This window comes from Arvicanthis niloticus, chromosome 16, assembly GCF_011762505.2.
Source record: "Arvicanthis niloticus isolate mArvNil1 chromosome 16, mArvNil1.pat.X, whole genome shotgun sequence".
NCBI classification, from domain to species: Eukaryota; Metazoa; Chordata; class Mammalia; order Rodentia; family Muridae; genus Arvicanthis; species Arvicanthis niloticus.
In genome coordinates, this window is record NC_047673.1 from 61,307,790 (window position 1) to 61,333,793 (window position 26,004).

At 48.1% G+C, this 26,004-nt stretch overlaps 1 protein-coding gene across 7 annotated transcripts in view; it reads left to right on the forward strand.

The window, feature by feature from the left end:
- Positions 1-8,630: 8,630 nt before the first annotated feature.
- Nwd1 (NACHT and WD repeat domain containing 1) overlaps positions 8,631-26,004 on the forward strand; it is a 59,602-nt gene continuing 42,228 nt past the window's right edge. The window contains exons 1-5 of one of the 7 annotated variants that reach the window (XM_076914460.1): positions 11,899-12,331; positions 14,942-15,027; positions 15,847-15,947; positions 19,063-19,179; positions 21,703-22,000. In XM_076914460.1, coding sequence (XP_076770575.1) covers positions 15,855-15,947; positions 19,063-19,179; positions 21,703-22,000 — 508 coding nt within the window. In that variant the 5' untranslated portion in view covers positions 11,899-12,331; positions 14,942-15,027; positions 15,847-15,854. Of the gene's footprint in view, positions 9,067-11,898; positions 12,332-14,194; positions 14,498-14,941; positions 15,028-15,846; positions 15,948-19,062; positions 19,180-21,702; positions 22,001-26,004 lie in introns of those variants that run through there. The other 6 variants (XM_076914461.1, XM_076914457.1, XM_076914458.1 and 3 more) reach the window with 6 other exon arrangements.

Sequence of the window (26,004 nt, forward strand, 5' to 3'; positions counted from 1 at the left end):
GGGGAATAACTTAATGGTAGAGACCTTGCCTAGAATCCCCGGTGAGGGGGCTGGTGGTTCAGTGTTGAAGCCCCTTCTTAGACTCCCTGGGGCGTGGCTCAGGAGTAGATCACTTTTCTAACATGTGCAAGGCCCTGGGCTCCATCTGTGCCACCATACACATACCAAAAAATAAAAAAATATACATCCATACTGTGAAGCACACTGGCAACTGATTTGATTTTTGTTGTTGTGTTTGTTTGTTTGTTTGTTTTGAGACAGTGTCTCACTATGTAGCCCCAGCTGTCCTGGAACTATGTAGACCAAGCAGGCTTTGAACTCACAAAAATATGACTGCCTGTGTGGGGAGCCACAGAAGGTGGCTATCGTCCTTGCAGCCATCTTGAGCCATATACCCTGATAAGAGACTTGATTACAATAGCCTACAACAGCTGAGCACACTCTGATAACATCTTGCTTTAGATATCCAGGATTTTCCCTTGGGTGTGTGAGACTTAAAGGTGTGTGACTTAAGGGCGAGGCTTAGAGATCAGATTTAGAGACAATGCCTAAGGGCATGACTTAAAGGCATGACCTAAAGGCGTGGCTTAGAAGTGAGACATATAAAAGGCGGGAGGCAGACAGAAGAAATTATGAGGTAGAAGACACTTAGACTAGAGAACTGGAAGAAGAAATGATTATTAGGTATTAGGTACTTGGCACTTGGAGGAAGAACTTGGAATTTGGAGGCACTAGGGACTAGGATCTAGGGACTAGGAACTCAAGACTTGGAACTTGGACTAGGAAGAGAGACTGGAGAATAAACGGGACTGAATCACACTCTGTCTGGTTTCCATTCTTCGTGTCTGTCCTCACTCTCTCTCTTGCTGAACCCCAACTCGAAGACTGGAGCAGCTTGGGGCAGTGCAGGCTCTAACAATTTAGCCCTCAAGGCTTTTGGCAGTGTGGGTCCCAACATTGACAGAGTGGTCTGTGACATTTTGGCCCCCAAACATGGGGTAGTGCAGTTCTCAACATTTCTGGCCCCCAAGCATGGGGCAGAGAGGACCGCAACATTTTTGGTGCCCAACATGGGGCAGCTCAGGCCGCAACATGCCTGTGCCTCCTGAGTACTGGGAATAAAGGTGTACGGCGCCACGGTCTAGCTCTGGCTAACCTGGAACTCTCTAGACCAGCTGGCCACTCACTCAGCACACTGATGGCCAGCCCTCACCACCTCTATTTCCAGAACTCTCTCCCTTTTAAAGGGTGCGATGGAACCCTGGACCTTAGTATGCTCAGCAGGTGTTCTACAGCAGAGCCGTGCCCTCTACAGCTCCTTCCATCAAGAGAAATGAAGTTGTCACCCCATGACTTTGCCTTTTCTACCTTATTCATTTGGCAGCTCCAGTGATGTCCCTGGAGCTTATAGTATTTTCCCCCACTGCCCTATTTCACTCGGATGAATGTCCTCCAAGTTCATCTGACTTTTTTTTTTTTTTTTTTTTTTTTGCCCAGGTTGGCTCCAATTTGTAGTGGACCTGCCACTGCCTCCTAGGGCTGGGACAACAGGTCCACTATGATTCTCTTTAAAGACTAGGAAGGGACACAGGAAGATTTGGCTCAGCGCCAGCCCCACACCTGGCTCACACAGCTCCTCTCCCTGTTCTAGGCCCCCATCCAGCAACACTGCACACGTGGGGGGCAGCAGAGCCTACAAAAGCATTTCACAGCAGGCTTCTGCCTGGAGGCGGCTGGGAAAAGTCCCAGCTCAATTACCAAAGGAAACTAACATCTAATTGAGCTGGTAGAAGCTAGAAGAGAGGTCAAAGGGAAGGTCAAGCACTGGATGTTGGTGGGTCTTTGCAGGCAGCCTGGGTTTGCTCAGAGCCTGCAGTGAGCTGCTGGATGAACTCCTAGACAAAGGAAAATACTGAGTCAGGGAGAGACTCTATAAATACACACACCCAATCTGGCTCCCAAGTCTGGGGTGCTGCCTGCCAAGTATAGGATGGGCTGAGTTCTATTCTAAGGGGCACTGAGCACAGATACCCCAACACATACTTAGTATATATGAAGCCCAGCTTCTGTTCTCAACTCAACAAACAAACACGGCTTCTCACTTTTGTCTGTAAATAAAGTATTACTGGCACACAGCCCCTGACTGCACCTCCTCTGTAGCTGCTCTTTGGTATCACAACAGAAGGTTTCAAACATTTGACTTTCCTGAACAGTTGAAAATGTAGATTATCTATCTTGTCCTTTTTATGGTTGGATAGTGTGTGTGTGTGTGTGTGTGTGTGTGTGTGTGTGTCAACCATTTGTAACTCCAGATCCAAGGAATCTGGTGCCCTCTTCTGGCCTCCTCAGGTATTGCATGCATATGAAGCACAGATCCATGCAGGCAAAATACACATAAAATAAAAATTAATAAATCCAGATATATTTTTAAAAAGATTGTTTTTCTTCCTTAAAAATAAAATAAAAAATTATATGGGTGATTTTGCCTGCATGTGTATCTGTGCACCATGTTTATGTAGGAGACCAGGAAAAGGCATCTGATACCCTGGAATTGGAATTATAGACAGGTGAGAACTGCCATGCAGTTTCTGGGAATCAAACCCAGGTCCTCTGCAAGAGCAGCCAGTGTGTTCTTAATCATCAAGCCACCCATCAAGCCTCTCTTTTTCCCTCCTTTTCTTGGATTTCTAGGACTAGAATTTAGGGACTCACACATGTTAAGCAGGTACACCCCACACCTACATCCCCGACCCTCCTCTTGCTTTCAGTTTGGATGCATGGCCTTGCTAAGCAGCCCAGCCTATGTTGATTTTTTTTTTTTTTTTTTTTTTTTGGTTTTTCGAGACAGGGTTTCTCTGTGTAGTCCTGGCTGGCCTGGAACTCACTCTGTAGACCAGGCTGGCCTCGAACTCAGAAATCCGCCTGCCTCTGTCTCCCAAGTGCTGGGATTAAAGGCGTGTGCCACCACCACCCGGCCAAAAAGTTTTTTTAATTAAAAAAAGTTATATGTGTGCTTGTGAGATGTGTAGTACATGTGTGTACCTGTGTGTGTCCAGAGGAAGATGTGCGTGTCTATCTCTTTCTGTTTTATTCCTGTGACACAGTATCACTGAACATGAAGCCAGTGTTTTGTTCTATCAGTGAGGCTGGTTACGACTGCAGCCTGGATCTTAGAGATCTTAGAGAATCCTCATGTTTCTTTAGTGTGACAATGAGATCGCCATATTTTGAAGAATTTCCTATTTTTTTAATTCTGTTTATTGAAAATAGATTTTTCTTCCCTCACTCAATATATCCTGTTCACTGTTTCCCCTCCCCTCTGCTCCTCCTGGCTCCTCCCATCCTGATCCATTCCCTTTCTGTTTCTCATTAAAAAAAACAACAGGTGTGGGCTGGAGAGATGGCTCAGTGGTTAAGGGCACTGCCTGCCCTTCCAGAGGTCCTGAGTTCAATTCCCAGCATCCACGTGGTGGCTCACAACCATCTGTGAGGGGATATGATGCCCTCTTCTGGCAGACAGGTGTACATGCAGATAGAGCACTCATATACATAAAATAAAAATAAATAAATCTTAAAACAAACAGGTGTTTAAGGGATAATAATAATCAAAACCAGACAACAGAAGAAAAAGAGCCCAAGAATCAGAGACCTGGGCTGGAGAGATGTCTCAGTGGTTAAGAGCACTGACTTCTCTTCCAGAGGTCCTGAGTTCAATTCCCAGCTACCACATGGTGACTCACAATCATCTGTAATGAGATCTGATGTCCTCTTCTGGTGTGTCTGAAGAGAGCGACAGTGTACCCACATACATGAAATAAATAAATAAATCTTCAAAAAAAAATCAGAGACCCACACTTTAGCTACACTTAGGAATCTCATACAAACATTAAACTGGAAACCATCGTAGAAGGACAGAGGACCTGTGCGGACACGTGCAGGCTCTGCCATGCTGTTGCAGTCTCTGTGAGTTCCTATGAGCCTTGGGAATGCTGATTCAGAGGGCCTTGTTCTCTGGTGTCCTCCACCATCCCCTCTTCCATCCTCCTCTTCCATCCTCCTCTTCCATCCTCCTCTTCCACAGGGTTCCCTGAGTTCTGAGGGGAATGATTTAATGGAGACACCCCATTTTCAGGATGTTCTGAGGTCTCTCACCCTCTGCATAATGTCCGCTGTGGTCTCTGTATTGTGAGGAGCTTCTCTGATGACAGCTGAACAAAGCACTGGTCTAGTCTAGCAGGTATCACTAGGAGTCATTTTATTGCTACTTTTTTTTTTTTTTTAAAGCCAGGGTAAAGCCACATACTACTAGACATTATGCAGTAAGCAAGAGACCTTTGAACATTCAACCTAAAATAGGATGTCCACAAACTCAGGTTCTTGGTCACCCAAACAGTGTCAGTTATGGGTTCCATCTTGTGGATGGGTTTAAGTCAAATCAGACATTGGTTGGTTTCTCCTACAAGCGTTGTGAGACCCTTGCTTTAGCATGCCTTACAGGCAGAACTCCATTGTAGATCAAAGTTGGTGTCCACGGTTCTCCTTTCGTAGCTGCAGAGTATCTTCCGGTACCAGACACAGTGAGGAAGCCTCAATGTAGGCACCAGAACAATGTCTCCATGTTCAGTGAGTTGTGTAGGTGTTGCCTTGCCAATGGTTTATTTAGAGCAGCCTATGTTTTAACAACAGCTTGGGTTGTTTGGGGTTTTTATGAAACTCCTTTGGCTAACTACTGAGATGTAACCAAATCCCAGCACTGGAAGCTTCACTTGGCCACAGTGTCCCATTTGGCTCTGTGTCCCCATTATTTGACGATTTCATTTAGATAGCCTTCATAGATGAATATATTTGATGAGGCTTCTACTGTATTAGGTTTCATAATACGCTTCAAAGGTCTCTTAATTTTAGCTATCTCTCCCCATGTTCCCTCCCTGTTAGCCCTCTCACACCCTACTTCCCACTGAAGCCTTACGTTCTAGCTCCACCCCTCACCATGACTTTCCATTATAGCTCCGCCCCTCACATGGCTATCTATTTTAGCTCCACCCCCACCATGACTATCTGTTCTAGCTCCACCCCCACCATGACTATCTGTTCTAGCTCCACCCCCACCATGACTATCTACTCTAGCTCCACCCCCACCATGACTATCTGTTCTAGCTCCACCCCCACCATGACTATCTACTCTAGCTCCACCCCCACCATGACTATCTGTTCTAGCTCCACCCCCACCATGACTATCTACTCTAGCTCCACCCCCACCATGACTATCTGTTCTAGCTCCACTCCCCCCGACCCTCTGCCACCTATTCATTTTGTTTCCATTTCTAGGGAGGTCTATCTGTCTGTCCCTCCCTTCCAAGTCCTTTACTGTCTACCTCACCTCTCTGGTTCTATGGATTGTATGTAGCTTGGTTAACACTGACTTAAGAACTAATATCCACATATAAGCAAATACATGCTGTATTTGTCTTTGCTGTATTTGTCTTTCTGGACCTGGACACCTCACTTGGGATGATTTTTTTCTAGTTCCTTTATCTTTATATTTCATGATGCCATTTTGTTGTTGTTGTTTTGAGACAGAGTTTCCTCTGTGTAGCCCTGGCTGTCCTGGAGCTAGATCTGTAGACCAGGCTAGCCTCAAACTCACAGAAATCCTCCTGCTTCTGCTTCCTGAGTGCTGGGATTAAAGACATGTGCCACTACCTGGCTTTTTAAAAAATGATACCATTTTTAAAACTGCAGAGTAACTCTATTGTGTAAACAGACCACATTTTCTTTATCCATTCTTTTATTGAGAGACATCAAAGTTGTTTCTGATTTCTGGCTATTATGAATAGAGCAGCAATGTGCTTGCAGACAGGTGCCCTTGTGGTAGGGTGGAGCAGCCGTTGGGAATATGCACAAGAGTGGTATAGCTGGGTCTTGAGGTTGATGGAATACCTGTTTTCTGAGATCCCACTCTATTGATGTCCATAGTGACTGTGTGAGCTTGCACTCCAGTCGTGGAAGGGTGTTCTTGTTCCACATCCTGGTCCGCATGAGCTGTCGCTAGAGTCACTGGTCTTAGCCATTCGGACAGGTGTAAGTTAGAATCTCAGAGTCATTTGATTTGCATGTCCCTGGTGACTAAGGATGCTGAACATTTCTTTAAGTGCTTCTCAGGCGTTTGAGATGCCTCTGTTAAGAATTCTCTGTTTAGATTTTTATCCCATTTTTAAATTGGGTTATTTGTTTTCTTGATATCTGGCTTTTTGTTCTTTATATATTTTGGATATTAGGCCTCTCTATTTCCCCTTCTGTGGGGTGCCAATTTGACCAGGTTACCTTGTCCTTTGCTGTACAGATGCTTCTCAGTTCAGAAGGTCACATTTGTTAGTTGTCCCTGTGCTATAATCCAAGCTAATTTTTAAAATTTTATTTATTTATTTATTTATTTATTTATTTATTTATTTATTTATTTATTTTGAGACAGGGTTTCTCTGCGTAGTTCTGGCTCTCCCGGAACTCACTCTGTAGACCAGGCTGGCCTCGAACTCAGAAATCCGCCTGCCTCTGCCTCCCAAGTGCTGGGATTAAAGGCGTGCGCCACCACTGCCCGGCTTAAATTTATTTTTGAGACAGGATCTCACTATGTACAGCGGGCTGACCAGGAACTCCGTATGTAAAGCAGGCTGGCTTCAAAATCACAGAGATTAGCCTGTTTCTGCCTCCGAAGTGTTTGGATTAAAGGCGTGCGACACCATGCTCTGCCTTGGGTTTTCGGGGGTAGCAGAAACCTGTCACCCTCTCAAATGTGCAAGTTTGGTGGTGTGCCTCTTCCTTCCTGAACCTCTGTGGGCTCTGCAACAAGGAGCTGTCTGTGCCTGTTCTCGCACAATTCCCAGACTCAACTCCAGAGGGCGCCACTGCCCTGCTCACGTGGAGCCCAGTCCACCGGCTTCCCTGCTCAGCAGCCAACTGTGTCTTTATGTCACTCAGCCTTGAGGCCTCTCCCACAAGGTGGGGATGTGTTAGGCTCGCAGGAGATGGCTGAAGGCACACAGAGCCTAGTGCACTGTACGCCACTGTAAGAACCAAAGACCTAATGCTGCTTACCTGCTTGCTGTCCAGCACCAAGGCAGAGAGGCAGGAGGATGAATTCAACACCAGTCCAGCTACATGAGCCTGTCTCAAGCATATGTAAACAAAATGTGTTCACATGCTTTTAATCCTAACACTTGGGAGGCAGAGGCAGGTGGATCTCTGAGTTCCAGGTCAACCTGGTGTACATAGCAAGCTCCAGGACAGCCAGAGCTACACAGAGAGACCATCTCCGGAGGGGGAAAAGCCTTTTTAAAGAAATTTATTTATTTTATGTATATGAGTACACAGTACCTGTCTTCAGACACACCAGAAGAGGGCATCAGATCCCATTGCAGATGGTTGTGAGCCACCATGTGGTTGCTGGGAATTGAACTCAAGACCTCTGGAAGAACAGACAGTGCTCTTAACCACTGAGCCATCTCTCCAGCCCTGGTTACATACATATGTGTGTGACCAGATCACATATATGACGACAACTTGCTGAGCCTGTTTCTGTTGTTTATGTGTGGATGGTTTCAGAGCTGACCACACTGCACTGAACAAACAGTGAGGGTCCTCATCCCTGGGAGAGGCTAACTTTCCCTCTTCCAGCTGTCCTTAGTTACCTGTAGTTCTTTGTCTAGGGATGGGGGGGCTCCATGGAATTTTCTTACTTCCCGATTAACACTGACCTTGTTCCTGTCTTGCTTATGGAGCCATTTCTAGGGAGACTGTTTCACAGCAGACTCCCTGCTATTCTGGCTCTTAAATCTTCCCATTGCTTCTGTGCAGATGTTCTCTGAGCCACAGATGGAATCACAGTTGTGATGAGGATGTATCCACTGGGGCTGGTTCTCACCATCTCCTGATCTCTGCGTTGTCCAGTGGTAGCTTGCTGTGACTGGCTCTATTTGCTGTTAAGAGGCTTAGTGACAAGGGTGGAAGCCGCACTTATCTGTGGATCTCAGTGGAACGCAGTCCGAGACTATGTTAGTCTAGCAAAGGGATAGTAGTAGATTGTTTTCTAAGATCCCTGACCTTACTAACTGAGAACCTGGCTAGGTTTCCAGTACCAGTTCAATCTCCTTCCTGTTGAGTGGGCCTTCAGTGGAACGAGACAGCTGTATTTTCTTAGCTAGTGGCTGATGTGGGAGGGCCCAGCTCACTATGGGTGGTGCCGCTGGGCAGGTGGTCCTTGGATGTATAAGGAAGCAGGCTGGGCAAGCCATTGGGAAGCAAACCAGTGCACAGCACCCTCTGTGGCCTCTGCTTCAGTTCCTGCCTTGAGTTCCCTCACTGATGGACTGGAAGTACAGGTGATTGTGAGTCACAGCCAATGTAGTTGCTCAGTACAGAACACAGCAACAATCCCTCTTAACTTCTGACCCTCTCTCCAGCTCTAAAGCACATTTTCTGTGGCCCTGGGATGGCATGACAGACAGCTCCGTGCACCACCCCCACAGACAGCTTGGCTGGTGTGAACTGTCAAGCCTGGCACACAACAGTTAACCACTGGGCCTGGCCGGGTGCCCAGCCTGGGCTTCGGCACAGCCAGTTCCTATCCTTTTTCCCAGTTGCTTGGAGAACTCAGCTGGGTGACCAGAAAGTACCTAAGACAAAAGTTACCAGGAGAGGTAGAGCCTTGTTTCCACTGTGGCTCTGGGCCCAGGGAACTTCCTTCTTTCACCAGCTTCTCCTGGAGACTTCCAAATGATGCCCTCCATGGCAGCAAGTGAGAAGCTGGCATCTTGGAGAGAGCCCGGAGCGGGTGCTGCAAAGGACCCCGAATGTGTGGAAGATGCCCCACTCTTGCTGAGGTGTTTTCAGTAACACACAGGAGCCAAAATGATGTGCAGCTTCCCAAGCATCTACTGAGCTTGGGTCGTCAGTGAGCCCCTACTGTGTGCTGGACATGCTGACCTGAGTTTTCAGGATTTATGCACCTGTGGATCCCACACTTCCCAGGGAGCAGACACTGAACATGGAGAGCCGTGGGAGCTGATGGTGAGTGTGGCACAGAATCCAGGGTGGGCCCTACAGGGACGGGCTGAAAGGCTACATCAGATCAAGGACCTTCAGCAGAGGCAGCATTTAAACTGAAATGAGAATGGGAAAGATTTGGTTTAGCATGTACTAAGGGCCAAGGTAAAGCACAAACGGGTCTTCCTCCTCCTCTTCCTCCTCCTCCTCTTCTTCTTCTTCCTTCTCCTCCCCACCTTCCCTTCCTCCTTTTCGTTCTCCTCCCCCCTCCTCACACCTTCTGCCTTTTTGAGGCAGGATCTCAGCCTGGCCTCCATTTGCTATGCTGACCCAGGCTGATAGGGAACAATGGCTTCTCTGGCATGCATAGTCTGAGTGCTGCCCCACCCCCACCCACTCGGTGTCCATATAGTCTCATGAAATCCATACTGGCCTTGAACTCACCACATATATAAATAAGGATGACATTGAGTTCCTGATCCTCCTGCCTCCACTTTGTGACTCCCATGCTAGGCCAGCACCCCATGTGCTTACAGGTGTGTGCCACCATGTCCAGTTTAGGCCAGGGAACCTTTCCCAAGGAGATTCTGCTCCCAAGGAGGCACTGACATCTGGAGAGATTTTTGATTGTGGACTTTGGTGGCAATTGGGGGGGTAGTGCTTTTTATCTTTAGTGGATACAGCTAGGGGCCATAGGGCAAGTTACACTCTCTCCCACACCCCCTTTCACAGAGTGTCATGAAGAAATTGGGTAAGCCAGGGTCAGAGGGCATAAAGACCCTGGGGTCTTGGGGTGAAGATCAAGACCAAGATGTCTGAGCCTCCTCTAAATGTCTTGAAGTGATCATCAAGGGTACATGTCCACATGCTGAATATGATGTGGTCTTGTGTGTGTGAGCATGATACAGCCTGTGTGTGGACTGTACCATATTAGTCCGGGACCAATTCTACTCATGAGGCTTACCTGCAAGCTCCTTTGCCTTCTGATCCATCTTGGCAGCCCTGTAGTTTTGTTTTGTTCTGTTCTGCTTCCCCCCCCCCCCCCCCCCCCCGAGACAGGGTTTCTCTGTGTAGCCCTGGCTGTCCTGGAACTCACTCTGTAGACCAGGCTGGCCTAGAACTCACAGAGATCCGCCTGCCTCTGCCTCCCAAGTGCTGGGATTACGGGTGTGCGCCACCACCGCCCGGCTTCTGTTCTGCTTTTTAACCTTTGACTTTAGTTTTAATTTTTTGAGACAGGGCCTTTCTGTGCAACCTTGGCTGTCCTGGAACTCTCTTTATAGACCAGGCTGGTCTTGGATTCATAGAGATCCACCTGTCTCTGCCTCCTGAGTGCTGGGATTAAAGGCGTTCGCCATCACCCTGGTCTTTTACCATGTGTGTGCAGAGCCCTCACCAGCCACAAAAGGACTCTGGACCCTTAAAATTGAAATTACAGGTGGTTGTAAGGTACGATGTGGTGCTGGAAACTGAACCTGGGTCCTCTGGAAGAGCAGCCAGTGCTTCTTTCCAGCCTCCTCAGATAGGATGTTGCTATAACCTAGGCTGCCTCACCTTCCAGAGTGCTGAGGTCACAGGTACGTACCACCAAGCCATTCCTTTAACATATTACTACTTCATGTAAGTGACGTATACAAAACAACATCATATAGTGCATATATCTGTATTTGTATCTGCATCTCTCTCTCTCTGCCCATTAAGTACTCACTCCGTGCGGTTCTTTGACAGTCTGTGTCTTCAGTGCCCAGCTCATACTCCTGTGAGGTGCTATCCGCATTCATTCTCCGGTTGACTCATGATGCTGCCTGATAGATTTCTTGTGGGGCAGAGGTCCTGAGGGGTTTTTGCTCTCAATTCACAGAAGATAGAGCTGATACCTGAACCAGGAGGCTTGAGGCATCCACACTCCAAGAAGACAATGCAGGAACTGGCGCTTATACTGTGTGAGACGGCATGCAGGCTCACTCTATGTCTATCACTGGAGTTGATAAGACTGAGAAGTGGGGGGGGGGGGCATCAGACACAGCCAGGGAGGTTTCCTCCCTCTTTTTTCTCTCCATTCTCTTCCCAATTCCCCACATCTGCATTGAGAGTCAATCTAGGGCAGCGGTTCTCGACTTTCCTAAGGCTGTAACCCTCTAATACAGTTCTTTATGTTGTGGTGATTCCCAACCATAAAATTATCGTCTTTGCTACTTTATAACTATGTGTGCTACTGTTATGAATCATAATGTAACTATCTGCCTTTTCTGATGGTCTTAGACAATCCCTGTGAAGCTGTCTTTTGACTGCCAAGGGAGTCACAGCCCTTAGGTTAAGAACCACTGATCTAGGATTTTGTGCATGCTAGAAACTAGGCCACATCTGAGCCATCCGTACCAACAGTTACTGGGGATTTTAGGGATAGGGTCCAGCCCTGAGCCATACCCCCAGCAACTCATTGGGGGATTCTAAACAGGGGCTTCACCCCTAAGCCATGTCCCAGCCCTTCACTGGGGGATTCTAGGCAGGGGTTCCACCCCTGAGCCATGCCCCAAGCCCTTCACTCACTTGACGTTCCTGGCACCCCTATTCCCAGTTTCCTATTCCTGATGTCTGCAGACATTGATGTGTTCTGGGTCAACATAACACTCCAGGTGTGCCTGAATGCTGGCTTATGAGAGGGGCAGAGAGGGTGGGATGGAGTGGAATCTTTTCCCAATACCAGGTCTACTCATGGCTCCCGGCATCCCTTGGACTCGCTCTGCACACCTGGGCTCAGGCCCAATTTACATAGAGGCCCCAGGGGAGCTAGGTATTGGAAAGATTGTCTGGTCCCTGGGCTCCAGCACCCAGTGCTGTGAACCATGGTTGCTATGGTGATCACTGAAGCTTCCTTTAGAAGCTAGAAGACAACTCTGGTGCCTGAAGGAGGCTACAACATCCACTGAGAGAAGTCTCCGTCCCACAGGCTGTTAGCACTTGCTGACAAGCATCTGGGCATCTCTGCAGGAGTGCTGGGGGTGACCAAGGCAGCAAGTAACCAAGAGGCCCCAGAGTGTGAGATACATCCCCTCTTACAGATGGCCGTACCTGGCCAGCCTCCTGGGAGGGCTCCTCAGCTGCTTCTGTGAGGTGCATGAGTCTCAGGACTTTGCTGAGGAAGAATCATCCAGGTGGATGGGAAGCATGGCTGTAGGGCCCCTCAGCCCTGGCACTCGCCAGCGGCTTCTCCAGGGTCAGGCAGGCTCTCTGCCAGCACCCTTTCCTGGCAACTCTGTGGTCATCTTCATCAGCTCTACTGTCTCAGGTAAGGGTGGGTGATGCCTCAGGGTGTCCTCCACAAGAAGTGTGTGAGCACACATGGGCTGGTGAGCACATCAGAACATTGTCAGGGCTTCTCCTGGACTCTGTTTCTTTCTCCATCACATAGACTAAACTTCTGGACATAGTGAGTGGCTTGGTACTGCAACAGGGGTCAGGAGAAATGCCCTGTGTGCTCTGCTTTTCATATTGTGCCTTGTGTATGCTTGGGAGTTGCTGGAGGCAGAACCCAGCATTTCCTTTAGAAAAGATTTCCTTTTGTGTTTATTTATTTGTTTGATGCTTTTGTCCTGGAGATTGAATCCAGTCTATGTTAGGCAAGCCCTCTACTACTTGACCACATTCCTAGGCCCTCCCTTATTTGTATACAGTCATTTAATTGTGTGTGTATGTGGGAGCACATGAGCTGTGCACAAAAGGGACAACTTTCAGGAGTTGCTTCTCTTCTTCTATGAGGTGGGTCCAAGGAATTGAACTTGGATCTTTCAGGCTTGCTGGCAAGCCCCTTCACACAATGAGCCATCTCAATAACTAACCCCCGTGCTTTAAATTGTATGGTGGCCCTCTGACCAAGCTCTGTGCTTCCCAGCTGTATATGGCGTTGTCCTTGGCAATATTTACTCTGTTCTTTACATTAAATAAAAGTATACATGAAAAGGCCTGATCTGCATTAGCTCCCATTTCTTTTGGTATAAATACTTTTACAGTCAGGTTCATACTGCAGGCTGAATTCACCAAGCATGCAGCACTGTCACCAAGCACACAGCACTGTCACTGGGCACGCAGCATTGTCACTGGGCACACAGCACTGTCACCGAGCACACAGCACTGTCACTGGGCACACAGCACTGTTGCTGAGCTTGGAGCACCATAGGGTACCAGCATCTAATGGTTGACCTTCCAAATGCGAAGCTTCCCTTCCCATCTGCCTGAGTGTGGTCAGGTTCTCTTTCTATTGTAGAGCATGTTTTACTGTCCAATTTTTATTTATTCACTAAATTTTTTTTGAGACAGGGTTTCTCTGTGTAGCCCTGGCTGTCCTGGAACTCACTCTGTAGACCAGGCTGGCCTTGAACTTACAGAGATCTGCCTGCCTGGGTCCTGAGTGCTAGGATTAAAGGTGTGCACTACCGTGCACAGCCATGTTTAAATTTCCAGTAAAGACTGTGTGGCCTTTGGCTGACATCACATGGATTGCATGTATTTTTTGATCTGTTGGCTTGTCAGTGCTGGGACTGAACCTGGGGTCCCCACACCCAAAGGTCTGTGTATGCCTGAAAAGTTCAGACACTGGAGCCATGTGCAGGCCCCTGGTTTCAGACTTTACTGTGTCTCTTGATGTGCCCTTCACCCTTACCTAGGCTCTGGCCTGAATGTACTATCTAATAAGTATTTTATGAGCCGGTCCAAACAACCAATAAAGTTGATAAGACGGATTGGGAAAGGAACAGGTGTTTAGGAGATGGATCCCAGAAACTGTCCTGGACAGCTCCCAAGTCAGACTATGAATTTTGAGGATATTTTGAGTCAGTTACTTTGGGTTGTGGTGGAGCACTGCCTAGAATCTCCCAATGAGAGGCTGGGGGTGTGGCTTAGGGAGACTCCCTGCCTAGAATCCCCCAGTGAGGGGATGGGGGCGTGGCTCAGGGGTGTTGTCCCTGTCTCACTTGTGAGTTTTACGTCAGCACAGCGAACACACAAGCAGCACAAACTTACCTGGCTCACTCTGCATTTCAGAGGAACTGGGAATAATCCTTTAATGTGTTACAGACAGAGCCTGGAATGGATCAGCCTGTATTTGCACGTGATTGTCTTTGTTTATCTGGCTCGTGATCAGCTGAGAGTCCTGGCTGTGTTTGGTGCATTCTCTTGTTTTGTTGCCATACGAGGGATGAAACCCAGGGCCTCCCCCGTTCTTGGTCCAAGAGTGTATGAGCCAACCGTGACTGAATCACATCTCCCTCGGATAAGGAGGACATAGTGAAAAGTTACACAACTTCGTGGGGTTGGAAAGCAGCGGAAAGGCCTCCTGCGTGCTGGGGCCAGAGGCTCCATCTCCCAGTGTTCCCTGCGCCCCCACGCCACACTGGGACCATTCTCCCGGGCTGGGGCTGAGGCCGGCTTGGGCTGTGATATTGTGGAGCTCACACAGGTGACTCCGCTGACGTGGAGCGGTTGGTTTCTTTGGTTTGACTCCGTGTCATTTTGAGATTTTATTAATTTTGTGTGTGGTCTTTCGGTGGAGTTATGTGTGCAGCAGGAGAGAATATGTGTGTGGAGGTCAGAAGGCAGTGTTCAAGAAGAGTCTGTTCCTTCTGTCCTGTGGGGAGGTGGGCAGGTGGGCAGGTTTGGCAGCAAGCTCCTCTACTGCTGAGCCATCTTGCTGGCCCCATCTTTCTCGTTGTTGTTCTTCTTCTCCTCCTCCTCCTCCTCCTCCTTTCCCTCTTCCTCCTCCTCCTCCTCTTCCTGCTGTTTCTTTTATGATATTTAGGAGGACTCCAACCTTGCAGGGGTCTGATGAAAGACAGAGCACAGAAGTGGGCTGGGCAGACTTCTGGAATCTTCTCTCTGACACCCTCCTGATTATGCCTTGCAGATATGGACACAGAGCGAGAAGCCCTGCAGTGCACAGCCTACCCTGAGGTTCAGAGTTTCTGCCAGAGGCACGGCTTGGCATTCGAGGTAATCATCTGTGTTCACCTGGAAAACCATACCACCCCTTGCCTTCTGTTTGGTGCTTTAGTGTTGGGTCTCAAAACTCAAAATGTTGTTTGTTTGTTTGTTTGTTTGCTTGCTTTCTGAGACGAGGTGTCATTTAGCCGAGGCTGGACTTAAACTCACTGTGTAGCTGAGGACAGTGCTGAGTTTGTGACCCTCCTGTGTTACTTTCCAAGTGATAGGGTGACAGATGTGCGCCTCCAACCCAGACAATGCAGTGATATGGATGGACCCTTGTGCTTTATGTGTGTTAGTCACACTGAGCTACACGTCTGAGAGCCCCACCTTCCTCTGCTGGGATTAAAGGCATGTGCCACTGTGAGGGTCCCTATGAATGCCGTGGTCAGCGGAGAAACGGTCTTCGAGAGGCAAGAAGGAAACCCAGTTCAGTGAGACTTAGCCAGGCTGCATCAAATTTCTGGAGTCTGACTCCAGGCCGTTTACTTTGGATATGTTTCAGTACAGTATAGTTTTTCAAAACTTGTTTTTCCTGGTAACTATTATCTCAATCCTGTTTTCACATAATAAGCTGTGACCACATGGAAACTCTTTGGCAAAGGACATGTGATCTCGACCATGAATATGGGTTCTATAGCTTAAGGTTCTGGGATCTGGTGTGGTCTCTGGCTGAGAGAGCATAGAAGACAGCAGGCTATAATGTACAGATGACATTTCCCCTACAAATGGGTTCTGTTGACTGAGAAACAAAGTTTCTAGGTAAGGTCTGGGGGGAAGAGTCCGGTAAACAAGGCTCACCAGGTTATTCACTGCATTTACTCCCAGCCTTCTTCATGCCTGTCTATGTACCACATGTGTGCATTACCTGTGGAGGCCAGATGACGGTGTCAGAGTCACTGGACCTGGAGTCACAGATGGACTATCTTGTGAGTGCCGGGAACAGAACTTGGGTCCTCTGCATCACCTGAGCCAAGAATTCAAGGCCAGCCTGGAGAGCATAGGGAGATGATGTCGCCAAATAAACAAGTAAAATAAAATGAGCAGGACTTGAGCCTGCAGCTCAGTGGTAGAGCATCTGCCTCACGTGTGTGAGGGCTCTGAGTCCATCATCAGCACCACCAGAACAGAACGGTGACAGAAAGGGACTCTCACATGGAAGGCTCCCAAACAGCTGTGCCTGTCCTTTTAACACCCTTGCCGCCCCCAGGCAGACAGCACCAGCACCTGACTAGCCTAGTGGGGATGGGGAAGGGAAGGGGCTGCCTCTGGAGGTTTCCACTCACTGCTTCTTCCCTGCCTAGCTCCTCTCAGCCTTGGTTCTCATTGTTGTAATTGTTCCTGATTTGCCCTCCTTTCTCTCTGGGCTACAGAATTTACAAAGATAGAGCGAGCTCCTAGAACTCTTTGTCTCCCTGTCTTTCCAGCCTGCACAGGGTCAGTGCTGCAGGCTGCCATTCTGCCCAGCTCCCTCCCACCGTCTATCTCTCTCCACCTCTCCCTACCCCCCACTTCCCTGCCAGTCTGTGGGCAGAGGTGGACCTCATGTGTGGTTGCCAAGGAGAATTTGCTGGGTCACTTCCTGTTGTTCTCAATACCATCCTTCACAAAGTGTGTTCCCAGCAAGCTTGGACATGCCCTCCTTTTAAAAGGAATGAAGAAAAAAAAAAAAAAAAAACCCACCCAACTTCCTTTAAAAATGTTAAATGTTGTTGAGACAGTCTCATGAAATCCAGGCTGACACTGACCTCTCTGAGCTAAGGATGGCCTTTTGTTCTGGATTCTCCTGCCTCTACCTACAAGTGCAGGGATAAAAGGCATGACCCCATTGTTGTCTCCCCTCCCCACATCCCCACACACTAGACACTGGGCATCAAACCTGCAGCTTTGTGTGTGCTGGGCAAGCACTCCACTGTAAGACTCTAGAGAGCTTTCATTTGCCTGAGACCCCCTGAGTGAACAACGCAGAGCCGGAGCTTTGCAAAAGCAAGAGGAATTTACTGCGCTGGCATGCTGGGGTCATCCTGCATCCAAAAGGAGAGGCAACCATGCTCAGCTCATTCAGCAGACATTTATATAGTTTCCAGGGGTAGCATAGAGAAACAGCAGCTAGGCACACAGTGTGACTGTTAAATTGATGGTCTTTAAGGAATGAGGTGGCAGGGACTCCCCTTGTCTGCAGGTGGGCAACGGTCCATCCTGTGGGATGTGTCATGTGCTCTGGGCCTCCCCCACCTGCAGGTAGGTCTTCTCCCCTGTTGTCTGAGGAATGTTGACTACTCTCTTTCTCCCAAGGCCTTTCCTGAGCTTACCAGGAATGTTAATTAGCCTCTCTGTTCCTGAGCTGACCCCTTCACTACCAACCAATGCAGACTCAGCCCTACCAAGCCAGTTTTTATTTTTTTATTTTTAAATGTATTTATTTTATGTATATGAGTACACAGTTACTGTCTTCAGATGTACCAGAAGAGGACATAGGATCCCATTACAGATGGTTGTGAGCCACCATGTGGTTGCTAGGAATTGAACTCACGACCTCTGGAAGAGCCGCCAGTGCTCTTAACTGCTGAGCCATCTCTCCAGCCCCCAGTTTTTATTTTTAAAGATTTATTATTATTTTTTATTTATGTGCATTCGAGCCTGTAGGTGTCTGTGTGTCACATGTGTGCAGGTGTCTGTGGATTCCCAGACCTAGGGTTCCAGGCTGTTGTGAGATGCTCAAAGCGAGATCTGAGGACTGAACTCAGCTCTCTGAAAGAGCAGCAAATGCTGCTGTCTTAGGTTCCACTGCTGTGAGCAGACACCATGGCCAAGGCAGCTCTTATAAGGACAACATTTAACTGGGGCTGGCTTACAGGTTCAGAGGTTCAGTCCAATATCATCATGGTGGGAGCATGGCAGCATGCAGCAGTCATGGTGCGGGCAGAGCTGAGTTTTACATCTTGATTCAAAGGCAACCAGAAGAGACTCTTCCAGGAAGCTAGGAGGGTCTCAAAGCCCATCTTCACAATGACACACCTACTCCAACAAGGTCAAAGTGAACCTTAGCTACCAGGAGACCCCCAACTGAGATTCAGGAGACCCCCAACTGAGAACCAAGGTCGATGCAAAAGCAAGAGGTTCATTATTCCAGCTTCTGGGGTCATCTTGCACCCAGAGGAGAGGCGACCCCTTCTTTTTCTTTCATAAGCTTTTTATACAATTCTTGAGGGCAGATTATAGCAACAGCAACTAGGCACGTAATGGTTGGTGGTCCTGGTGACCTTTACATTAATTGGCTGGGCAGGGAGAGGGACTTTGGAACCTTCCTTAAGACTTGGTGGGAAGTTCCAAGTTGGGGTTCTCTCAGCCACACCTCCTGATAATGCTACTCCCAGAGCCAAGCATTTTCAAACTACCACAACTCCTAACTTCTAAGACAGCCCTCCCAACCCTCCAAACCTGATTTTATGCAAACATCCCCCATCCTCGGCATCAGGACCCCAGGGAACGTTCCTTGAAGTTCATGACCAAGAACTGAGGCAGAGGCCACTGGGAATCCTGGAGAAAACCCAAAGAAGGCTCCCTAGTCTGGGCCCATCTCTCTGTTTCCTCATAATTACGGAGGAGACACTTTCTTTTTTGATTTTTTTTTTTTTTTTTTTTTTTTTTTGAGTCAAGGTCTCTCTGTGTAGCCCTGGCTGTTCTGAAACTTGCTCTGTAGACCAGCTGGCCTCGAGCTCACTGAGATCAGCCTGCCTCTGCCTCCTGAGTTTTGGGACAAAGGGGAGAGCTACTTCTGTTCTTTTATTCTTGTACAAAATGGAATCTAAGGGTTGCGAGCATTATGTAAACCACCTGCCACAGACTACATCCTCAGCCCATCGCTGGAAATGCTAGGCAAGCAATCGACCACTTCCCTACATCCCTAACTTCAAATTTGTATAATCTAGAATCCCCTCAGAGGAGGAGTGTTGCAAAACTGATCGGAAGATACTGTTTTCCAGTCAAATGAAATAAAAAAACAAAAGTCACTCATCAGAACCTCGTCCTTCTGACTCCCAGGTGGTTGATCTGAGGTGGGGTATTCCGAACACACAGGCCACTGACTACTTGACCACAGAACTCTGCTTAGAAGAACTGGAGCGTTGTCAGAAAACGTCCATAGGACCAGCTTTTGTGGTGAGTGTGTCACGGTAGAATGTGGTCCCTGACAGCAAACCAAACAAAAGAGCTAACATCCCAGTCCTCAAAGATTGGTCATGACAGAAGCAGTGCCAGGCATTAGTAATCAAATGCAGCAGTAAGTGAGCTGGAGAGCACAACGCTGACTCAGGAGGGAATTTTCCAGGTCGGTCTGAAGCTCCCTTCACCCTTCACACCTGGTCCATTTTACATCTGTGAGCTTTGGGGGATTCTGGGAAACAATAGGGAAAGTAGAAACCCACATTCTTGGGAGTTTGTTTTCTTTGTCTCTATGTTTCTGTTGGCCTGGTCCACTCATACACACACCTGTTTGTCCTCTGTCACCAAGATAATCCCTGAGCTGGTGACAGAGTAGGCCTGTGATTCCAGCATCCAGAGGACAAAGACAGATGGATTCCCTGGAGCTCACTGACAGCCAAGCTAGGTGATTAATGAGCTCCAGGTTCCTGGAGTGATGCTGTCTCAAGAGATAAAGTGTGGGCTGGAGAGATGGCTCAGAAGTTAGGACCTCCTGTGTAGACCCTGCACCTGCATCAGGCAACATATGCTAGTAACTCCAGCTCCTGGGGATCTGCCTCCCTCTTCTGGCCTTTTTGGGTACTGCATTCACAATAGCACACACCCACCCATTTAATTAGAGGGAGGACTAAAAGTCATACAATGTGGACCTTTCATTTTCACATGCGAAAGTCATGTATGTATGCATGCACACACACACATGTGTTCTCAGTTCTTTTTCCATGTTTCTAAGTTTAATTTCCTAAAGACCTGATGATCATGTTGAGTTTCAAAGGAGAACTGGGTTTTGTTTTTCCTTTTGAGAAGGGTTCTCAGGTAGTCCAGGATAACATCAAGCTTACCAACCATTAACTCAACCCTTTATCCATTAACCATTTATCCATTAATTAATTGATAATTGATAACCATTATCAAGCCATTAACTCAATCCTCTAATCTTTCTGCCTCCAACTTTGGAGTGTAGGGATGACAGGCCTATGCCACTAGCCTGTCCAGTTCTGGGTATGTGTGTGTGTTTGTGTATATGTGTATGTGTGTGCACATATGTACATATGCATGTATGTATGTGTGCATGTATTTGAATGTATGTGTGCATGTGTGTATGTATGTACATATGCATGCATATATGTGTATATGTATGCATACATGCGTGTATGCATGTATGCATGTGGGTGGGGCCCAGGCCTTGGCTTGAATGTGGAGGTTGGAGAACAACCTGAAAGAGTTGCTCCTCTTCCTCTCCCACGTGGGTTCTAGGGATTAAACTCGGCTGTCTGGTCCGTGGTGAGCGCCTGTACTCACTGAGCCATCTTGACAGCCCTGAAAAAATTTTTTTTAAGGTGGGAAGTATCCCCAAGCACCAAAATAAACTACCCCCAAGCAGAGGGGTGGGTCCGGGAGACACCTCAAGGGAGCCAACTCCCAGCCCACACTGCAGGCTGGGAAAAGCACAAGGTGGCTTCAGCTGCATGGGAGATGGATTGTCCTCACACCTCCTTCATGTCCATGCCACCAGTCCTCGGAACCTTCTAGACCCGTGGCTCCACAACTGAGTTCTACTGACGCCCCCTCCTGCATTGCCTTCTCTGCCTTCAGAACCTGCCTGTCACTGCCACTATTGTTAAGGGGACTTTCCATGAAAATCAGACCCACACTGGTGCCCTGGGGAGAAGGTTCTGTGGTAAATAACTCATTAGCAGGCCTCAGGCTCCCCAGGCTCCTCCTTTAGAGGCTGGGCCCCTGGGGAGGTGGGAGCTCCAGTATCAAGGACTCCTGGTGACAGCTCCCAGCACCTCTCTTGCTCCCACCACACTAAACCAAGTGAATGGTTTAACCTCCCCTGTGAGGCTGGAAGGGTCTTCTGCTGGCCATCTTGTTCCTGTGAGGCCAAAAGGGACCCAGGATTGGTGGCCTGAGCTTTTCTGCTCAGCTGCTCAGAAGGCTGAGGCAGGAGCTAACCTGGGCAACATGAGAGCAGAAACTCACTACTTTTCTTCACATGTGCACATATGCATGTGCACCCCCTCCACATGTGCACAGACACATTTGCATGTACAGGTACATGTTTAGGCATATGCACACACTGGCCTGCTTGAATTACTAATTTTGGGTGTTTCTCTCCCCTCTCCTCCCCTCCTACGTATTCTTCCTCCTCCATCTCCTCCTCTCCTTTCCTCCCCACGCCCTTTGTCACTACTCCTCTTCCTTCCTCTTCCACCTTGAAGCTGTTGTTGAGGGCCCCATTCATCTGAGACAACCTTCCTTTGCTGTCCACATTGGCCTAGATTTTATACACCTCCCGCCTCAGCCCCCACCCTGAGTGTGGGAATCATTTCCACACCAGCTTCTTTGTGCATAGTCACACTGTCAGGTGACCATGAACACTGGTCTCATGATCTCAATGTGCTTCCTTAACAATCCCAGAGTTCAGTATCAGGTGGGATTTGAACCCATACCTGTCTCTGTCTGTCTCCCTGCCAGGCCCTCCTGGGTGACCAGTATGGCCCCTGCCCGGTTCCACGGAGGATTGAGGAGAAGGAGTGGGAGGCACTAAGGGCTCAGCTGACCTCCAGGCCCCGAGATCTGGAGCTGGTGACCAGACATTTCCAGAGAGACGACAACACCATTCCTCCCACCTACGTCTTGCAGCCTCCAGGAACGCCGGTGGTCCCAGGGCCAGAGGAGGCCACCTTAACCTCTGTCCTGAGAGGTGGAGCCCAAGAGGCCTGGCGGCTAGGCCTCATCAGCCAGGAGCAATGGATGTGCTACCAACGATCAGGTGAGACCCAGGGATCCTCCAGGGGTCCATAGAACACAGGATATCCAAGCCAACATGTCCCCCATGACCTCAAATGCAAGTGAAGTGTATCATCTCAGTCATCGTTAACCCTGTATGACTCTGCACAGCCTTGGCCAATGTCAGTCTCAGGGACCCTCTTCTTGACCCTGACTCCGCCCTCCTGTCTCCCAGGGTGACTGTCATCTCAGCTTGCCTGGGACTGAGGTTGTTCAGGAATGCATATACATTCTTTTTCTTTTCTCTTTTTCCTTTCCTTTTCTCCTTGCCTTCTCTCTCTCTCTCTCTCTCTCTCTCTCTCTCTCTCTCTCTGTCTCTGTCTCTCTCTCTCTCTTTCTTTCTTTCTCTTCTTTGTTGTTTATGATGATAATGTTGTTGGTTTGGGGGAGTGTCTTATTTTTTTTTTTTTTTTAGATAGGGTTTCTTTGTGTAACTCCAACCGTCCTAGAACTCGCTTTGTAGACCAGGCTGGCCTTAAACTCAGAGGTTGGCCTGCCTCTGTCTCCCAAGTGCTGGGAGTAAAGGCACATGCCATCACGCCTAGCTGTATTTATTTATTTTTATATGCATTTATTTATTGGCTGAGGAGTGTGTGCCAGCCATAGAGACATGTGGAGGTCAGAGGACAATTTGCAGGAGTTGAATTTAGGTTGTCAAGCTCGATGGCAAGGGCCACCACATGCCGATGCTCACTGACCCTAGAATGCAATGTGTGTGTGTGTGTGTGTGTGTATGCACACGCATGCTTGCACTTATGTGTGCACAGGTTATAAAAGTGTGTGTGCAAATGTGTAACCTAAGATTGTCAGCTATCTTCTGATTGTACATTGAGGCAGAGTCTCTCACTGAACCCAGAGCTCAAGGATTAAGCTAGTCTAGGTGACCAGCTTGCTCCACAGAGCCTCTGTCTCCATTTCCAGTGTGCTAGGTTACAATCAACATGCCTTTATGTGAGTGCTGAGGATACCAACTGGAATCCTCACGAATATAATTATTGCAAGCCCTTCACCCACTGAGCCTCTTGGAGTATTTATTTATTTATGATAGGATCTCATGTAGCTCAGGCTAGCCTTAAACCTGTTATATAGTCAAGGATGACCTTGAACTCCTGATGCCCCTACCTCTGTCTCCAGAATTCTGAGATGGCAGGTGAGCATCACCATTTTGGGTTACATGGCATTGGGGTGGAGTCCTGTGGGTCTCCCATCTCCCTTTGGTCATTGGCCCACAAGGATGAAGGGAGCGAGTTAAGGAACAGGGTTTTGAATGGCCCATCAGTACAAACAATAATAATGACGCACCAGAACCAGCTTTGGGGAGACACATAAACTTTACTCAGGGTAAATCAAGGGTTATATAGTTTTGGGGCTGGGCGTAGGACTATCCATGATGGGCAAAGGTCAGAAGGCTAAGGGATTAAGGTGCCTCATTAGCATGGGGAGGCATTCCAGGAATCTTAGGTGCTAGCTCAACAGGTTCTTATCAGGACAAAGGAAGGTGAACCTGTAATCTAACCAAGGCTACACGTAGGTATAGGGTGTGGGGTCTGGGATTCCCCAAGATGAAAAGAGGGCAAGGGGAGCTTGCCATTTTTCGCTGAGCTCAGAAGGCTATCGGACAATGGTAGACTTCAACAGGTGGGACAACAGAGTCTAAAGCTTCCTGCATACAAGGCAGTGTTCTGCCCACTGAGTCATAGCCCAGGAATTTATATAGAGTTCTGCTGAACAGGCCCCAAGACTCAGAATTTAACACAACAATGTTGCTTTCCAATTAACCTGATTTCAGACAAGATCAGGTTCTTTTGTCTGTCTTGGAAAGGACTTCAGTTGACTCTTGTTTTTGACTGAAATGTAGGATCTCCAAGGACCTGGCTCTTCCATCTGCAGAGAGCTGGGAGCCTCCACTGAGCCCTAGAGAGGCTTCAAAAATAACTCTTCAGATCTGGCTGCTGCTTCAAAACAAGAGTCTCCTGAGACAAGTCAGTGGGAGCTTGTTGGACTCTAAGATCCAAACTAGGGGACATGCTCCCGCAGAAACACACACAGACAGGGGATTTGCTGCAAAAACTTGAGGTTTATTGATAATAACCAGTGCACTGGGGTTCCCTCGCACGCAGGCAAGAGGAACCCTGAGCTAAAGCAAAGAGCAGTTTTTATACAGTTTAAGAGGTGGACCAGAGAAACAGTGACTAAACACAATATGATTGGCAGAACAGTGTGACTTTTAAACTGATTGGTCTTTGGGGAAGGAAGTGGCAAGTAAGTGGCAAGTGTTGGTCCGTCCCTGGAATGTTAGTCCAGCAAGTGTCCTCTGACTAAGGAATGTTAATTAGCCTTTCCTCTGAGGGGTGGGGAGATAAGTGTTCCAAAATTCCTCTTCAGTAGCAAAGACAGGCAAGGCTGTATACAGATAAATCTTTAAGAGATAAAAGAGTCCCGGGGCAGCTAAGGTACAACCTGCAACAGGCATCAGACAGCTGTGGTAATGCGCCGAGCCAGGCTTGCAGCTTGTGCTTATAAAAACAATTCTGCTGACACACTCAGGCAGACTCATTTGGGTGTGGTCTGCTGTCCTCTTGCTGCAGTGTGGGAATGTCCGAATGCACAGACTTTTCTCTGGCCCATCAAGCTGATTCCCAGACTGCAGCAGTCTCTTCTACCCAGCTACTTAGTAAAGACTCCAAACTCTGTAAAAACCCTTTCTCCTTCTTCTGCCTTCACAGCCACCATGGCCCCTTGCTTCGTGTCAGGGAGCACGGTTTTACTCACTTGGCACCTGAAGTAACCTCAATGCCAAGCCCTCATGTGCACTGCAGATGCTAACACATGCAGGAGTGGAGTGTTTGTTGATCGACTGTGTGAAGACACTGAGGTGTCACTCACAGGGATAAAATCCCCATCTGTAAAGCAAACAGTTGAGGGGCATTTAATACTCACCATGCTGTGTACTGCCACCTCGGTCTAATTCCAGAACATTCTATCACTTTAATAAGAGGCTGTCCCCATGAAGCAGCCACTCCTGTTCCTCTGGTCTAGCTTGCTGCTGTTGGATATTTCTTATCAATGGGATCACACACTGTGTATGGATTTTGAATTTTTTTTTTTTTTTTTTTTTTTGGCAAGGCCTTCTATGTAATCCAGACTGGCTTAGAATTGTGTGTGCTCAGCCAGATAGATGGCTCAGGAACTAAAGGCGTTTGCCACCAAGGCTGATGACCCTGTGATGAGAGGAGGGCCCTGAGTCCTACAAGTTGTCCTCTGATCTCCACACATGCTTGGTGGCACACACACTCACAAACCCACAAACACCGCCCCTTCAATTAACTTACTAAATAAATAAATGTAAAATAGAAGTGATTGTGTAGTAGCCCACGCTGGCTCAGCCCAGCAGTTGTCAGCTCAGCCTCCTGAGGACTGGGATTGTAGGTGGGCCCACCCTGCTGTCCCAGCTGTGGACGTGTGTGTGTGTGTGTGTGTGTGTGTGTGTGGTGTGCATGTGCTTGGGTGGGTGCTCCAAATGGAGGCCAGAGCAGGACATCAGTAATGTCCTTTGTCACTATCTACCTGATTCCTTTGAGACAAAGTCCCTTCTTGAATCTGAAGCTCACAGTTTTGGGAAGGTTGGCTGGCCATTGAGCCCCTGGCATGACAAAGGTTGGCCTCTGATCTCCAAAGGTCTGATCTGTAAATATTCACCCCACTCTACCCCCAACCCTGCCACACACACACACACACACACACACACACACACATGCATACGCATATATACACCCCCCCACACACATAGCCCCCATACACACACATACATATACATACACACATATACACATACATACACCCCCACACACATACCCCCTTATACACATACACACATATATACACACATACATACATATATACATACATACACCCACCCCTTACATACATCCCCCCACACATATACACATGCACACACACACTCCTCCTCACACACACATATGTGTG